At 42.4% G+C, this 18,756-nt stretch overlaps 1 protein-coding gene across 5 annotated transcripts in view; it reads right to left on the bottom strand.

Moving 5' to 3' along the window:
* The window catches only part of PRKCQ (protein kinase C theta), a 147,998-nt gene that overhangs the window by 87,944 nt on the left and 41,298 nt on the right, over nt 1–18,756 (bottom strand). For 2 of the 5 annotated variants that reach the window (XM_043479660.1, XM_043479661.1), the window contains exon 2: nt 2,879–3,008. In XM_043479660.1, the coding sequence (XP_043335595.1) occupies nt 2,879–2,996 (118 nt within the window). In that variant the 5' untranslated portion in view covers nt 2,997–3,008. Of the gene's footprint in view, nt 1–2,878; nt 3,125–3,182; nt 3,342–18,756 lie in introns of those variants that run through there. The other 3 variants (XM_043479663.1, XM_043479662.1, XM_043479659.1) reach the window with 3 other exon arrangements.

The following is an 18,756-nucleotide window of genomic DNA, read 5'->3' as shown; positions in this document are numbered from 1 at the left end:
GTAGTGATCAGAGTAATGTTTTACTTCCACAGGCTTCAAGCTACCTCTCAAAATTCCTTTAACTTCCTCCAACCATCATCCTTCAGCACACCCAGGAAACGGACAGAAATTCCCACAGCATTTTTCACACTTTCATTCAGTAAAGACTGTCATCATTTATAAGGAGAACCAGAACTCAAGATCCTGTCTATTTACAGTGAGGTTTACTATTTTCAAAGGCTCCCAGACTGACAGCTCTGTGTCCTATTTGCCCCTGTTCTTTGCTTTACGTAAAATGCAGCCTTCACATCCCGAACACAGAAACCTGCTAAAACTCTACAGAAGTAATGTTTTAAATACCAAGTTCAGAGATTTCTTTTCAGGACAAAACTAAAACAAAATGAAAAAACAAAAACCTCTGCACTCCACAGGCTAACCTTTCAGAAAAACAAACTTCTTTTCCAACATGTCCTCTTGATTCATGTGGCTGATTAGACCAAGTTCAAAGGCAAGGCCAAAAGAAGAAATAGATACTTTTAAAAAAAGGCTCCCAGGAGGCAAATGTCAGTGAGACCTGTGGATGTAAAGGGAACCAGATCCAAGAGACCCATTAAGTCAAAAAGCAGCTTTGAAAAACTCAGACATTTCACACTTCAAAGATTTCGGTGACATTTGAAAGGTTTTAGATTGGGAGCAAGTGCCATTCTCACTGTTAACTAAACAGGAGAGAGATCTGGGCAGAAGGGAACTGGAGATGATCAGTCAGTCTCCTCCGCTTTGATGTGCTCCTGGGGCTGGAAGGCAGAAGCCAGCTGAGCGCGGAGAAGTCTTATAAGGGAAAGAAAAGCCAGCGTCCAGGGTTCTGAGCTGGACACATCCAGCTGGAGGTCGTCACCTGCAGAATCAGGTTCCTCTTGCACCCAGGAACGTCATTCAATTTTTCTTTTTCAAGACTACCTTCTCTCTCCATCTTTCTCTCCAGCCCCAATTCTCTCCCTACACGACCCTGCTTTGATGTCTTCACTTCACAAGACTTACTATGTGATCTTTCTGTTTTTTGCTTATCTTCTGCTAGGAGAGGAACTCTGAAGGAAAGGCAAGTCTTCTGGCCCAGTATACAGTAGGTGCTCCATAAATACCTTCTCTGTAAACGCACTGTAGTGACTCCTTATCATTCCTATGACTGCATCGATGGCAATCAGACTTCCCTACAAAGGGTCGTCTGCTAAAACCAGAAATGTGTGTAGGGAGGTAGGGAAAGGCAGGGAGGCTGGGAAAACCATAAGATGTAAACTTCCTCCTGCTTTTTTTTTTTTTTCCCTTTTCTGTTTTTAGAAAGTCCATGAGAACTTTAAAATTCAGAGGCAGGGATCAGAGAGGATAGGAGCTGTTTAAGTGATCATGAAGATATTCTAGACAGAATAGGATTATCTTCTTTTTCCTGAGTGACACTGTTTACTCACATTATCATTTCTAATGTGCTTCAGGAAATAAATTGGTTAAAATATTATCAAATTTCTTTAAAATATTTTAGCAGTCAGTTCATTAAATAATTTAGCTTTATGTTCATTCATTCTTCCAAATGGAAGACAGTATTCCAAAAGTGTCCATTCAATACTCATTTTTTGTCTGTTCACTTATTACAATGTACAGTGATGTTAATTACTATTTCATTTAGAAAAATTCCTTGACTCCATGGTACCACCATGCTCAAATGGGCACACTAGTTACATTGCTCTACCAGTAATTTAGACAAGCCAGAGTAGGATGATTTTAATGGAAAGATCTAAAGGAAGGAAGGAATCTTGGAATCCCATGAAGGAATCTAGGAAGACTGTCATGCTTTCCTCCTCCCCATGAAATTTTCATGAATATTTAAATCTGACCAAATTCTTTAACTCACCTGGGGTCTTAGTAAAGGAAGTCTTCTGAAATTTGAACCCTAATGGCTAATCCTATATTTTTTGTACTGTTTATCTGAACTTGGTCAAAGAAGCAGTAAAATATCTTTGGCATTAATTCTAAGACAATGGAATATTACTCAGCCATAAAAAGGAATGCATTTGAGTCAGTTTTAGTGAGGTGGATGAACCTAGATCCTGTTATACAGAGTGAAGTCAGAAAGAAAAAAAGAAATATCATATATTTGTTTTCGTATCATATACTTGTTATATGTTATTCCGCATATACATGGAATCTAGAAAAATGATACTGATGAACTTATTTTCAGGGCAGGAATAAACCCGCAGATACAGAAAACAGACTTTAGACACAGTAGGGGAAGGAGAGGGTGAGACAAATCGAGAGAGCGGCACTGAAACATATGCATTACCATATGCAGAACAGATAGCTAGTGGGAAGCTGCTGTGTGCTCTGAGACAGCCTGGAGGGGTGGGAGGGAGGTCTAGAGGGAGGGGACATACGTATACTTAAGACTGATTCACGCTGGGGTATAGCAGCAGCCAACACAATATTCTAAAGTAAGTATCCTCCAACTAAAATTTTTCAAAATGCAAGACAATGCAGACTTTATCTATAATCATAGAAAACAATCAGACAATACTGTGCCATGTTCTACTTTAGCTAATAAGTAGATTTTTTTTCCCCTTCGTTAACTCCTCACATAACGTCCTCAACTCATTTCTCCTTTCCTTTGTTTATGTGGAAGGTGGGACCATGACCTAGAACATACGGCAGGCAACCAGGTCTAGTTCAGAGGCTGTTACTAAGCCCATGTGCCCCTGAGGAAGCACTTGGCTTCTCTGGGCATTCGTTTCCTGAGCTGGAAAGTAAGGTTGAGTCAGGTGACCTTGAAGATCCCGGAAAGCCTTGCTTCCCAGTTCACTGCAGGGTCTTCCTCTTCGCCCACCCCCAAGGTCCAACACCCACTCAAGCTTACCTGATTCAACATACTCTTTGACAAGCACGGCGCAGTAAGGGTTAACCGCCTCACCCTGGCACGACTGGCAGGACCCACAGTCGAAGTTGGACAAACCAATTCGGAGAAACGGTGACATGATGGTCACTCCCTGCAAAGCGACAGAAGACAACAGCTGTTTGAAGACTGTAAAATATATTATTTTGGGTGTTGCATCCCTCCTAACCAGTGCTTTATCTCTGAAAGCCAGAGCCTCAAGTGGCTCGACTATCCATTCAAACAAATGTTTTACTTCCCCTTCTGCACGGTGCATTATTGGGCTCACCCCAAACCACAGGCTGACGTGCCAGAGAAAGCGGCGTCCTGGACTAAGGATATTTAACCTTGTCAGTTAGACCTAAGTTCCACTCCTAATTAAATGGAGTTATACTTAATAGTTGCAGAGAGACGCAAAAGCATTCTAACCCTTCATTTCTTCTATTAGTCAAGTAGGTACCCAGGAAACAACACAGTAATAAGAAAATGAGTTTATAAACAGTGAGTCTATTTTAGTCACAGCAGTTAAATATGACACTGTGAAATTCTTACATAGGCTATTTATGTGTGTGATGGAATGGGCTCTGGGCATTTATTTAGCAGCTGATCTGTTTACTTTAGACACACACACAGATCTCTGTGTGTGTGTGTGTGTGTGTGTATTTAAAGAGCTTCTGAAAACAGTTTGAACCACTTAAAAACCCTAGTGTGTGTGTGTGTGTGTGTGTGTGTGTGTGTGTGTGTGTGTGTGTGTGTGTGTGTGTGTGTGTGTGTGTGTGTGTGTGTGTGTGTGTGTGTGTGTGTATTTAAAGAGCTTCTGAAAACAGTTTGAACCACTTAAAAACCCTAAATCACTGACCAGCATAAAATAGCAACTTCATTGTGGAAAGAGAAACAAAGGACTTTGTAAAAGTCAAAGATCTAATAATTACACTTTCCAAGAGATGTGGGTGAAAATCATCTTAGTGTTGGCTACAGAGTCAGGGATTCTAGTCTGATTTTTCATCTATTGTTCTTTTCTTTCTTTGACCATTTACTTCAACTAAAGCTCCCTCCCTTGTTTACCTACTTTTCCATGAGGTTCCATGAATCTGAAACTATTACCTAGTATCAATAATAAGTGATAAAGTTACATTCTTGCTTCCTGTCTCTTGAACAGATTTCACTCATGAATTTTCCAAAACATTCTTAAGGAAGCCAAAGAGAATGTGCATGGGCCAAAAAGTTCATTCGGGTTTTTCTGTAAGAGGTTATAGGAACTTTTTGACCAACCCAGTATCAAGAAGAAAGAGCACTGGCCATCTTTCCTATCTTTGTGGAAAAGAACGAAACTACTCAGAGTAACAGGCTCCCAGACACCAGAATCGATGACACAACTGGAAATCTCCAACCCAGCATCTGAAGCCAGCAGAGCCATGAGAGGTCACCAGTCCTCTGGACCTCTGGAACGCTGCTGGTCTTTGTTTTTTTTTTTTAACCAACAGGGAGACATATCAGGGGCCCTTGACAACTGCTGTTAACTTCATGGCGATTAAGAGAGTCCCAATTTCCTGCAGTTCAGTAGGTGTAAGTAAAAGATAGTCACAGAATCATCCCGATTTGTCTCATGTTCTTAGCCTCTTAGCAGTGAGATGACTTCCAGGTTTGTCTTTAGGGAGCCCCCTTACCCTCTAGGCTTAGAACTCTTGGGTAGAAGCCTGTCTAAGAACTGAGAATTTTCCAGAGAAAACTTGACACCCCCTCACTTCTCCCCCCGGGGTTCCTGGGTCATGTAGATCTTTCAGACAAATTTATATTCTTCCACTGATGAAGCCAATCACCAAGAACTAGCATCATTTATGGGACTATTTACCACGTGTGGACTTTTTTGACAATTTCCTCAAAACAAGCTAAAGGTAAGCAATTCATTCTGACTTGAGCCCGGAGGGAGCAGTGACTCATAATGTCTGAGTTACAAGCACTCTGACCTTTACTGACGACGTGTCACTTTGCTATTTTCAGGCTGGGCTCAGAATTAGGCAACAGCGCTCAATGAGCACCTGGCAAAATCTGTCTGGGGAACAGACAGAAGGCTGTAGGGTCCTCAGGGGTTGTATCACAGTAAGGAAGTGAGTTGCAGTGAAACCCCCTCCTCCCACAGGGCAGGTGTAGACATCACCCGATGTCCTATCCACGAGCGATCCAGGCTCCCTCACCAATCTGCCTGCCCTATGCCCTCACACGTGGGTATTCTGACCATCTGCCCAATGCATCCATCTATCTGGTAGCAAAGGCAACGCTTCTCATTCCAAAGGCCTGGTCCCAGGGACAGCATCTGACATTTGGACATTTAGAAAGCAGAACTGGCATTTGCGTGCTTCACCTCACACATCGTTCAATAAAGCCTCAAGCTCAGGGGTGCCTTTTGAAGGCAAAAGGTAGCATTTTATTCCTGAGTTATTGAGAATCTTCTCTCCTTCTGTATCAGCAGTAGGTGATCATGTCCTGGTAAATGGTGCTGCTACGAACAATGGGGACCTAGGGTGTCACACAGAGCGAAGTCAGAGAAACAAATACAATGCATAGAAATAAGAAATCTAGAAAAATGGTATGTGAAAGTGAAAGTTGCTCAGTCATGTCTGACTCTGTGACCCCATGGAATTCTCCAGGCCAGAGTACTGGAGTGGGTAGCCTTTCCATTCTCCAGGGGATCTTCCCAACCCAGGGATCGAACTGAGGTCTCTGGCATTGCAGATGGATTCTTTACCAACTGAGCTATCAGGGAAGCCCCAGAAAAATGGTATAGATGATCTTATTTGCAAAGCAGAAACAGAGACACAAACGTAGAAACTAATACATGGATACTAAGGGGGAAGGGAGGGTGGGAGACTGTGATTCACACACACTACTGATACGCTATATGAAACAGGTAACTAATGAGAAGCTACTTGCGGCACAGGGAACTCTCCTCAGCGCTCTGCGGTGCTCTGAATGGAAAGGAAATCCAAAAGTGGGGGGACATATGTATGCATATAGCTGCTTCATTTTGTGGTACAGTAGAAACTAACGCAACATTATAAAGCAACTATACCCCAATAAAAACTGATTTAAAAAACAGTAATAGGCGATTATCATGAAATGAAGAAAATACACAAAGTTAGTAAAACTCTCCTTACCTGAGGCAAATTGCATTCATTATTTTGATGGATTTTCTCTAGTCTATTTTAATTAATGGGTTTTGTGTTTTTGTTTTATATTCCATGCTCACACTGTGTGTATGAGATTATATGACTTTTAATTTAACATTTTATCATGAAGATTGTCCAAGTTACTATGTCATCTTCCTAAGCATCCTTTTAATTCTTGCATGATATCCCATTGAGGGACAGCTCCATTATCTGCTTTATTAAAGTCTTATAGTTACATACTGAGATTGTGTCTAGTTATTCCACAATAGAAATTAACTGATAAGCACCTTTTACAATTTTTTTTTTAATTTAGGAAGATTGTATCAGACTAGGTCACTAGAGAACTCCAGTATTACTAGATCAAATGATATTACTATTTGTAAGAGATTACTATTTAAAGAAAATAACAAAAAGGGAAAATATCTATGGTAAATGTAACAGAAAAGAAGTGATCATCATTCTTATATAATAAGTATACACAAATGTGTAGAAAAAAATACCCCAAACCACTACCCATGACCCAACTAAATAAGTGACAATGACACAAACATATAAAATACAAAAAACACAGTTGTATCTAGTTTTTACGAAAATTTCCAGCCTTGTGAGCAATTTAAGAAATGTAAAAACAATGCAAGATACTATATAACTGCATTTATGTGACATTCTTAAAAAGATAAGCTACACGGGAGAAAAAAATCAGCAGTTAGCGGACAGGATGTGATTATAAAGGAATGGCATGAGCAGGTTAGGGAGGACAGTCTAACTGTTTTATAGCCTGGTTGTGGTGGCAGTCACAGAAATCTAGGCGTAAATACACAGAATGATTCACCCAAAATAAATGTCAATTTTTCCGCATGGTAATTTGAGAACCAAAATAAAGAAATATGCTACTGGCACTTTAAGGCATAGATTATAAATTCAGAGGTTATATAAAGAATACATACTAGGAAATGGAGAATCCATATAATAAAATATTGAATTAAAATCTGAAGTAACCAAGAATAGCCTCAATTTACTAAAGGGAGATGGTCAGAGTCTTAAAAAAAAAAAGAACATCTTTCACTCTGTAGTATTTAAACGCTCCTGAAATTTTGCATTTTGGTGCAAATAGCTGGAAAAAAGTAACATTCGCATTTAACAATGCATTCCTTTGAGGTATATTAATATTCAATTCAAACTATAATAATAAAATAACTAAAATACTTAAAATATAAAATAAAACAATAACATTACTTTTCCTGGGCAATTAGCAAATATTTTTGAAGTGCTCTTATCTAACACTGGCAAGGACAACATGCGTCAAATGCTATCTTACAAAGCTGTTGTGAGCGTAAATTTCCACAGTCCTGTTGAACACACACACACGCATGTATGTATATATGCAAATCGCAAGAGCCAAGAAGATGTGTAATAAGCACATGAAGATGAAATTAACATGAAAGATTTTTGTGGGGTGACTTCTTGTGCTCAGAGCGGATGGTAAGGGAGAAGGGGGATTCCCCTGGGTCAAAATAGAAAGGAGAATTACTCTTGTACAGAAATACAGGCACTGGAATCTCATCCATCAGGACTGTCCTCCCCCGGTTTCTCTGTGGAGTGTATATTTCCTAATCTCTTTACTGCCAATCACAATGACCTTGCTTTTTACAACAAACAATGTGTGCATGAAGAATGCCTGGCCATGACTTCCCTGGTAGTCCAATGGTTAAGAACCTTCCGGGCAGTGCAGGAGACACGGGTTCAATCCCTGGTCTGAGAAGACTCCACATGCCACAAGGCAATGAAGCCCGTGCACCACTGAGCCTGCATGACCCAGAGCCCATGCTCTGCAACAGGAGAGGCCACCGCAATGAGAAGCCCGTGCGCCACAACTAGAGAAAGCCCACGCACAGCAATGAAGACCCGGAGCCGCCAAAAATAAATGATAAAATTAAATTGAAGAAAAAGTGGCTGGCCAGCCCAGGCTGTCCTGGTGGCCCAGGGCAGGACACTCTGCAGACCATTCATCTGAGGACTCCCCTGGACAGCTCCCGGGGACCCTTGACCTGCCAGGTCTGCAGGGAACTCACTGCCTTGCCTTTGGAATCTGCCCAGTGACTGGTGTCAGGACTCCTAGCCTAGCACCCCGCCTAGACATCACCCTTTCTCTCATCCGCCACAACCAACCTTCTCTTCTCCTTCCCCACCTCCTCTCCCTCCTTCCCTGGGACCTCGGCTCCATTCTATATCATTCCTCATTAGAGCCAACATAGCAGCTTACTGTCTCTCTCCAGCCCGGTCACCTCTCATTTCCAGCAGGATCTCCACACTGCAGCCCCGAGGACCTTCCTTAAGATCACGCGGCGCTCCCGCTGCTTCTCCCATGGGTCATACCGCTTCGTGGCTCTAGGCGCTTCACAATACCACCCCTCTCCCTGGACCGCTTTCCTAGTCCCCTCTGTCCGCCACCTGCCCCTCCTCCCCCACTTCCTCATCTTTCAAGTTCCTGCTCAGTCTCTACCCTTCTTCCCTCACCTACATCACTCCCCCTCACATCTTGGTGGAATTTACTCAGCCTCCCGTGGTCCCTGGGTACCCTGCGACAGACACCCGTCACAGCGGTTCACCTCTCCTCTGCCATTTCAAAAGTCTGAGTGGTGTTGACCCTGTAACTCCCATTCTCTCTGTCTTCAGTTCTCAGCCTCCAAATCTGGGAGACAGAGAAGGGCCCCACCAGGATTTCTCCAACATAATCCTTAGAGAGGGTGGGGTATACTTATATCCTCAGAAGAGAAGAGACTCAATCTACAGAAGACCCTCTGGTTTAATGCAGTATTTCTAGCAAAAGCCTTCCAGAGAGAGTGCATGTGGGTGCCTTCCTCACTAGACCCTAGCTGTGATAAAGGGTTTCCTCTATTACCACGTTCCTTTGGGGAATGTGGGGTTGGGGAGGAGACCAGTGCGCACACAGTCATATTGCCCCGTAATGCTTTATTTGATTGATTCGTTCACGTTTGTCTTCCCAAACAAGACTTCGGGCTCTGAGGGCGGAGACCAGGTCTTAATCAATTATCTACATACCTCTGAGGATTAATCCCTCTCTCTCATACTGAGCAGATGCGCACTGCCTTCTTGCTAAGAAACTTAATTTTCCAAAGCAACATTTTACATCCCCGCTTAATCTTCATGCGTTTCTTTTACCTGCAAGGGTATTCTATGGTCTGATTAGGTGGCAGCCAGTTACAGAGGAAATCAATACAAAGGAAACGTGCCAGGAGCTGTTACAGGCAGAGAATCGATGCCATTATGAGCTCGACGGCAGGAGTTATTTAACTTCTCTGTCTTCTCATTTGGAAAATGGTGATAATGTTGTTACTTGTTTCAAAGGGTGATGAGGATGAAATGCGAAAACACAGGGAGGCATTGAGAGCAGGGCTGGCACACAATCAACTCTCAAAAAAAGTTATTATTATTGCAACTCTGATGTATTTCCTAGTGTACTATATGAGCACTATTAGTGTGTACCAGAAAAAGGTAGAAAGTGAACAGAAATGGTCTTTTAGGAGCGTTATCTGGGCTGAATTATGTGACCTTCTTCTGCACTCTGTCACTGAGCTCTCATAAAGCCCTTCGGGTATCTCTTCTAAAGCACTTATTTTCCCCTAATGGAGTAATCATGATGCCAGTGCTCATCATGATGAACTAGCAGTGTGTCCATCCAGCCTTCTGCGCTTTAGCTAGCCCAGCTGTGAAATATCGTCATAACGCGTACTTTAAACCTGTGGAGGATCTTTCCTCTTAGAGCTCAATGTTTTCCCCTTTAACTACGATCTCATTCTTCTTGGGCAGGTAGATGGGCAAGTCTCACAGCTCAGCGGTGTGCCTGAGGTCATACGCCGTTAAGTATCAAATGGAGAATTCTGGTCTCTTGACTGCCTGGTGCTGCCTGACCTACTTACCTAGACTGACTCACCCGCCACAATTCAAACCCACCAAATACTTTCATGGTGACCTGAAGGATTGCCACCACATAACGAAAGTGGCTGGGGGGAAATTCCATGGAATAGGAAGCGGGAGAAGTTCTCTAAATGCTCGTCAGCAAAAACATGTCAAAACTTCACTTCCTCTGCAGCAAGTCAAGTAAGAAGGAACATACTTCTTTATTTTACAAAAATCTGGACAGCAGTTGAATTGCTATAACTTAGCTGGAGGAGCCTTAAGGACAGAGGGAGAGTCTCACAGAAACACCAAAACCTTAACATGAATCAACAGAAGAGAAAACACAAGCGAATCAATAGTAGGCTTGAGAATGAGAAAAAAATTCAGTGGGTTCCCAATCCATCAGCTCAGGCTGAAATCTGGTAAATGTCCGGCAAATTCTGGCAAATGAAGATACACCTACAGCTCTCGCATTTCTTTACGAGACAGAGAGGCAGCCTGAGCAAACAGAACACATCCCTTCTCCTGCCAAAAAATGTAGAAATAAAACAAATACTGAAATTTAGGAAAAAGCACCTGTGTGGCATTACTGCTACTCTGACACTAGTTTGAACGTATGACATGGACAGACAGTCCCATGAAGCCCAGCTCTGACCAAATTGCACAAATACTAGATTGTCTCTGTCCAATCGACTCAGCCTGTTTTCTGCACACACCCCAACCCCCCATCTCATTGGCTGTTTATACCTTCCGTGTGCATGCTCCATTACCTGCACGCAGGCACATCCTTCAACCTTTCTCCTCTTTCAAGGACCTCACCTCTGCCTACCTCATCCAGAGATCCCTTCCTATTTCCCACAAGAAGAGGAGTGATTTACCCAAAGGATGAACTATAGAAGAATAACCTATGCTTGCCCAGTCCAGCCTGCTCCTCTCTTTTCAGAGATCTGCCAGTTCTCAAGAGACCATGTTTCTCTACTCTCCTCTGCTGTGCCATCAGCAGGGCAGGGCTATCCCACCAGTCCTGGGAGGCCAGCCATCGTCCAGCACTGCCTATGACCCTGTGAACAACCACCAACCTATTTCCTTGGATGCTTTGGCCATATCTACCAATCCAGCCTTTTATCACTCATCAAGTTGATTTTTTTTTTCTTCTCCATCTCTCATGCTTCTGATCTATTTGGTACAAGCACATGCATAGCCTCGAGGGTTATTTATTGGGTCTTCTACAAATTCACAAAATTTTGCGAAAAGCTTTACAAAGCTTGTGTTATTCAACCTTCTCACCAAGCCCATGAGGTAGGTATAATTAGCTCTATTCTACAGATTAGAAAGCTGAGGCCTGAGTGGGTAAGCTGAAGGTCAGATAGTTCATGAGCACCAGAACCTGGATTCCAGCTTTTCTTGCTCAGTGCCTTCACCCAAATTAGTCAACGATTCCTTATTAGAAAACCACTTCAAGGTTAGGTCAGGGAGGGAGTGAAAGCCTGGAGAATTCCCCATAGATTGTTTCCATCTGCTCAACCAGCCCCTAATTAGAAAGGACCCGCAACAGCTGTCCGACAGGCTTTCCCAGCAGCCTCCCGGCTGCCTACTTGCTCAGCTACCTCGGCTACTAACTTGACATTTCTTTTTGTTGGAACCTGTGGTTTAATGATCTGTCCCTCTACTCCTTGGCTATAACTTGAAGAGTTAAAGGGTAGGTAATGTGGCACTAGCAGTAAAGAACCCTCCTGCCAATGCAGGAGATGTGGGTTTGATCCCTGGGTCAGGAAGATCCCCTGAAGGAGGGCATGGCAACCCCCTCCAGTATTCTTCCCTGGTGAATCCCATGGACAGAGGAGCCTGGTGGTCTACAGTCCATAGGGTTGCAAAGAGTCAAACACATCTGGAGCAACTTAGCATGCACACAAACAATATAAACGAGTTGACGTTTCTTGTCAGAACTTAAGCTCTCTTTGGGAAGTGAGGTCGAAGCTGCTGACCTGGGTGATTGTCCCATGGGGTCATAAATGTGTACTGTCCACCTCTGCATCTTCTTCATTCCTGCTGTTACTGGTGGCTGGCTGGTACCAGTTATGATTCCTGGAGCCAGAGTCCAGAGCAAAACTCACTGCTTCATATAAAGTCGGTCTCCTCGGCATTCCTTCCTATCCATTGTAGGGTGACCACTTACTGAGCCCAAAGATGCTGCCTCATATAGGAAGCAGGTTTAAGGATGGGTCTGTTTATTTATGTCAAATTTTCCTCTTAAAAGACACCCTTGGGACTTCCCAAGTGGTCCAATGATTAAGACTGCTTCTACTGCAGGGGGTGCAGGTTCAGTTACTGGTCAGGGAACTAAGATCCTGCATACTGCGTGGTGCAGCTCAAAATTAAAAAAGAACAAAGACACTTCACCACACAGAAAAAGGTAACAATGTGAGGTGATGGATATGTGAATTAAATTGATTGCAGTGATTATTTCACTGTATCAAGTTTATCAAGTCATACATCTTAAACATATATCCAATTTTTAATTGTCAATTATACCTCAATAAAGCTGGAGGAAGAGAGATGAGTTTCTCAGTGAGTCTACCATCTTATCAACCCAGTAGCTCTAATGACACACACAGAATGCTTTGGGATCTTCCCAGTGCACCAGAGGAAGAGTTCTTCTGCCTGTCGGATGCTCAGGCAGGAAAAACATCCCTCCTGAATGCAGGACATCCAATCAGAGCCAGGGCCCAGGGCTTGGTCAAAGGACATCTCGACTGAAACGGTCAAGGTGAAGCCCCTGGCCACACTGTCCCTTTTCCTTGACATGACTGTGTGCCATGAGGGAGGAGCCCACAGGTGTGTGAACAAGGCAGCCATGGTACAAAATCCAGCTTTCCTCAACCACACAGTCTTGCACAGGGGACCTTATCTCTGTGTGACAAGGTTTCCATTTCTGCAACATGGAGAAAATAGCAGACTTGCTTCATAGAGTTGTCATGAAGATTAAATGAACTAACCATTAAATGAAATGCTTACAACAGTGGTGGAAAAGGCAGTTATTATATCACATAGAACTTTCCCAAAGCATCCTTGGAAATTCTCCCTGATGAAATTAATGACTGATGATAACTCACTCAGTGGATTATCTGACTTGGTCTAGAACTCACCCAAACTACTGGCTGCTTTTTGTTTTGGCCATCAATATTTGCAAACCTGCCTACTACTAAGTATAAAGCCCTGTGCTGGATAGAAACACATAACAGGGTCTAAATGAGTCTTGGGACCTCAGCATGGGGCCTGCCTAGGAGGGATTAAACAAGGGACTGGACTCCACTTTCTTGCCGTTCATCCTGCGAGTAAAATGACATGGCCGGTTAATGCAGACTCAGCATCAAGAGAAAAAACAAGAGCCGGCAAAGCGGGCTGTTGCTCCTGGGTACGGCAGGAGCAAAACACCCCTGACTGCCCATGGTGCTCAAACACCACACCCCACTTCCTTCCCCGGGTGTGTGACAATTTTCAAAGAAAATACAGTACTTGTTAGTATCACCACAGCAGGCGGAAACAGTGATGTTCAGTCCAAAGATGAACTAGCAGTTCTGTAAAGAATAACCTACCCAGAGCCCTGCGCACGCCGGCAGGACAGGCACTGCTGGGGGAGTGACTGCCGCAGACCAGGAGACAGGATGGCCAAGGGCGGGGCCAGGAGGAGGGGCAGGGTGGGGCTCCGATGATGGAGGGTGGATGTGTGAGCCACCCACCCCTTCTTGTGGCCCACAGATGTCCCCACCTTAGAAATGGCCGGGTTGTCAAAGCATGTTTGTGATTGGAGCTTAGACTCCACGGAAACTGCAATCAGATACTCTTTGGGTGCTGAGACAAGCCCATGATCCGCCCATTCATCTGTTCATTCAGAATGAAGTCAAGATTCTGACAGTAAGCACCCTTCTGTCACTGTCCTGGCTTAGGAGGTCTGCCCCTGGTTTTTCCTCCTGTGGCCTCTCAGATTCACTGTGGGTTAAATAGCCCCATATGGGGTCTATATTCTCAATTTAAAAACCACAGAGTACTCTGACTCTCAGAACACACTAGTTGACTGGGTGAGACCATCTGTATTCTTGGCCACAACTGCAGGGGACACCTACCGCCTGGGAGATGGGAACCCCCAAGCCCAGCAGTTCTCAAAGTGGGATCCTGGAAGACCCTCAGCATCTAAACCAGCAAGGGGGCGGGGCAGGCTTTAGAAATGCAAACCCTCCATCCCCACCTGGACTCACTGAATTAGAAATTTTGGGAGTGGGTTCCTCCATGAAGCCCCCCAGTGACCCGCTGCACATTCAGCTCTGGAAGCACCAGGCTGGAGCAAATGCCTCCAGGCCAGGCTGTGTCTTTCTCATCTCTATTTGCTTGCTGTCTAGCACAGGGATTCTAAATCAATGATTCTCAGTCAGGGTGACCTTGCCTCTAGAGGACATTTGGCAATGCCTGGGGACATTGTTGGTTGTCACATATGGTTGGAGAGGGTGGGACTGACAACTGGTAGGCTGAGGCCAGAGATACTGCAAACAAACCTACAACACCTAGGACAGCTGCCCCCAACAAACACATCAATGGCGCTGAGGCTGAAAAGCTCTGTTCTATGTATTAAATAAATATATTAAACATGGAGATGTCAAGAGAATTCTCTCTTCACTCCTCCCTGCCTCTCATCCCTTCCTCATGTTGAATGAATTCTAGCCCCACAATGAGAAGAGAATATGATGACTTGGGAGACTGGGTCTCTCTCCCACACCACCTCATTTGTGGCCACTAGTAACACAGTAACTGACATGTAATAGAACTCTCTACAAGTGTTTCAAATATATAAATGGATACACTGGTTATGAATGAAAATGAATCAATCTGTAAACAAACCAGTGGATCTGTCCTTTTATTTTTTTGAGAGCTGAAAGGGCTCATAGTGATCAAGCAGTCTACCCACTCCTATAAAAGATGAGGAAATTGAGCCTCAGAAAAATTAAGGCAAGTGATCAAATCTACCTGATTAGTGGAAGAAATGTTACTAGGGTCCAGGTCTCATAGATCATTATTTATTCATCTTTCCACTGTGCTTTTATTGTAGATATCACTCCAAGAAAAATGGATTTGAACAAGTGATTGGATTTTCTCCTGCACAAAACATTAGTACTACTTACACAGAAAGACTGTTTACACCACCAAATGCCAGATCCTCAGCCTTAATATTTGGAATGTATCCTAATTTTGCTGATTTTGGACAGTATAGGAGCTTCATGTGCAGTAGCCAGGCATTCAGATAGTGAGTGAACCTAGCTAACTGCTGATTATTCACATTCCAAATTGGGGGTGGGGGGTACTTTCCTGTATTCATCATACACAAAGAAAATAGGAAGAGATTAAAAGCTTTGTTTCTTTGAAGAAAAAAAAAATGGTAAGAAGTAAAAGCAGCACTTGATTATGGGACAGAGTTCTTTCAAATGCCAAGCTCTGATTTTCCTTGGTGCATCTTCAGTGAGCTATCAAGATTATTTTGTGATCAGAGCTATTGTGAGAAATGCATTTCAGCCTATTCTTACAGACAACAATTTTAAGAGAACAGCGCGGCAGTTCATGACTATCATTGTTCTGCAGAGCAGAAGGCAGGTGGAGTGAATAAGCATCTTCATCTTGACAAAGAATCCACTACAAATTAGTGGCAAATAATATGCATAGAACACTGATAGCTTATACAGAGCTTTTTAAAGATGAGGTTAAGAGAGAGGTTGCTGGTCTTGAAAGATACTGGAAACTGTTTTCATTTTTTTAAATTGGTCCTTCATCTCAGTTTGAGAAGCATTACTCTCTGGTACCTATTTGTAACACAAAACTTGTGAAAATGCAATCTCCTTTAGTTTTCCATCTATCTTTTTTATATCCCCCCTTTGAATATAAGCTCTATGATTTTAGGAGTAATGTCTAGTTTTTGTTTTTAATAGCCTTCAGTTTTTGGTTTTTCTTTTTAAGAGCAGCCTTATATTCACAGCAAAATTCAGCAGAGAGGACAGAGATTTCCCAAATACCCACTGCTTGCCCTGTGCACAGACTCCCGCATGACCAACATCCCCCCACCTAGATGGTACATTTGTTACTTGCACGGATATGCCACCATCACCCAGAGTCCTGAGTTTATATGAGGGTTCACTCTTGGCGCTATCATACTATGCATTTGGACAAATATATAATGACATGTATCCATCATTCTTGTAACAGACTAAATGGTTTCCCTGTTCTAAAAATCCTGTGCCCCACCCATTCATCCTCTCCCTCCAGCCCTGACAGATATTACAATAAAGATGCAGCAATAGAAACAGTGTGGTGCTGGGAACAGAAGAGTTGGGCAGATCATCAGAATGAAACAGAATGTCTTGAAATAGGTCCATATACTTATGAAAGCGTGTGTACAATGATGGCGGAAAAATCTGGGAAAAGGGAAGATTGTTTAGTAAGTGGGCTATGCCCCTCAGCTAAACCTTCATGAAAACTGACATCAAAATAAAATTCAGATAGACTGATAACATTAATGTAGAGACACAGAAATACAGAACAGACTTTTGAACTCTGTGGGAGAATGTGAGGGTGGGATATTTCAAAAGAACAGCATGTATACTATCTATGGTGAAACAGATCACCAGCCCAGGTGGGATGCATGAGACAAGTGCTCGGGCCTGGTGCACTGGGAAGACCCAGAGGAATCGGGTGGAGAGGGAGGTGGGAGCGGGGATTGGGATGGGGAATACATGTAAATCCATGGCTGATTCATATCAATGTATGACAAAACCCACTGAAATGTTGTGAAGTGATTGGCCTCCAACTAATTAAAAAAAAAAAAAAAAAAGACCTCTAAAACTACTAAAGATACTAGATATGTAGATTAATGATTACATCCTTTTAGAACTAGGAAGGATTCTCAAAATGATATCATGGAAAAGCTTCATAAAGAAACACATTTCTATCCTGTTTTAGCTAAAAAGGTACAAGTGTTAAACACTAAAGACAAATGACAAAGTGGGAGACATGATTATAAAATATGTAGCGAAATATTTGACAAATATGTGAAAGCTCTTAAATATCAATAAAAGGTCAAGCCTGATAATTAAAGACTATTTGCCCAATTAAAAAATAGGCAAAGGCTAAGAGCATCCATTTTACAAAATGATTATAAAGGCAAAAGAAAAGCATGAAAAAAGTTCAATTTCACTAGAAAGTAAAGAAATGTAAATTAGTCAGTTCCATAATAATCCCTTCTCTGCAATTCCAAAATACAAAAAGCTCTGGAAATAGGAAAAAATGCTTCTACAGTGAAAACTAATTTTTTTCTTCCTTACAGTAAAATTTTAATCATTAATATAGAAAGAGAAAAGAAACTACGAAATCATCAATTTGCCAACCTAGTGCAAACTAATTTTGTAGCAAAATCTGATGTGGACTACTCATGGTCTATTTAATCCCACTGAACATAACTGCTAATACCTCATCCCCCTCATGCACACAAAACCTACTGGGAATATTTTGTACTAAACAGTTATAATTTATTACCGTTATAAAATACAAATTGTAAAACAGATTTAGCTATAATAGTTTGGATAAGGGACCTGTACAATTTTTACAGAAGAAAATATGTATTAAATGACTGAAATAATAAGGCAAGTATATGAAGGTATATAAACAAGAATGCCCATTGCAACACAGCCTACCAAAACTGGGAACAGCCTCACTGTCAAAAAAATAAGCTATTATTTAAATATATTATGACAAATAAATACAGTGTAATATTTTACAACCAGTAGACTGTTATTCACTCAATTTACAGGCTATAGTTAAAATAGAGATATGCTAACCTTAGTGTATAGACTCTCATTAAAAAAAATAAATTTGCATGCATAAATTTTAATGGGAAAAACTTTGGACCAAAGCGCACTCTCTGGGTGGATTGAATTTTATGTGATTCTAAATGGTTATTTTTGAGAGGTTTTAAAAAATGATCCTGTATAACAAAAAGGGGAAAATGTTTTTCATAAATCAACTCATTTTTTACACCTAACAATTTTGTGCCACAGGATGGACGGTTCCCATCCCATTCCCATTGTAGAGAAAGGGGAACTGGAGAAGTGGAGATGACTGTAATCAAGGCTGAGGAACTTGTGAGTGACAGGGCCTAAGCCCTCTGATTCCAAATCTGGTTTCTCTCCACTGCAAGACCACTGGACGCCCAGCCCCAGGGTACCACCTGGCACACATTCCGATGCTGAGCCTCAGTAACAGTTGGGGTTTTAACAAGTCACTCTTGTTAATACCAATTCACTGGGAGGTTTGCATGTGGAAAGTGCTGGGGGGGCAGTTCTTAGGCACCGAAGCCTTTTGATTTCAAGAACCCTCCAATCCCTATCAGAGGAGATTCCCGATTTAGGAAACAGCAGCAGTCTACAACTTCATTAACAGGTAGTTTTGTTGACCAGTCGCTCAGTCCGTGTCTGACTCATTGTGACCATGTGGACTGCAGCACACCAGGCCTCCCTGTCCTTCACTATCTCTCAGAGTTTGCTCAAACTCATGTCACTGAGTCAACGATGCCATCCAACCATCTCATCCTGTCATCCTCTTTTCCTCATAGGCAGTTTAGGTCAGCATATATTATTTTTCCATAGAAGTGTTACTCATGATGTTGAATGGACATATGCACATATTTGAAAGTACCGAATGGTACTATGAAACCATCTTCAGTGGATTTGTAACAGGTTT

This window comes from Cervus canadensis, chromosome 10 (assembly GCF_019320065.1).
Source record: "Cervus canadensis isolate Bull #8, Minnesota chromosome 10, ASM1932006v1, whole genome shotgun sequence".
Lineage (NCBI taxonomy): Eukaryota > Metazoa > Chordata > Mammalia > Artiodactyla > Cervidae > Cervus > Cervus canadensis.
This window is presented reverse-complemented; position numbering and strand designations above follow the sequence as displayed.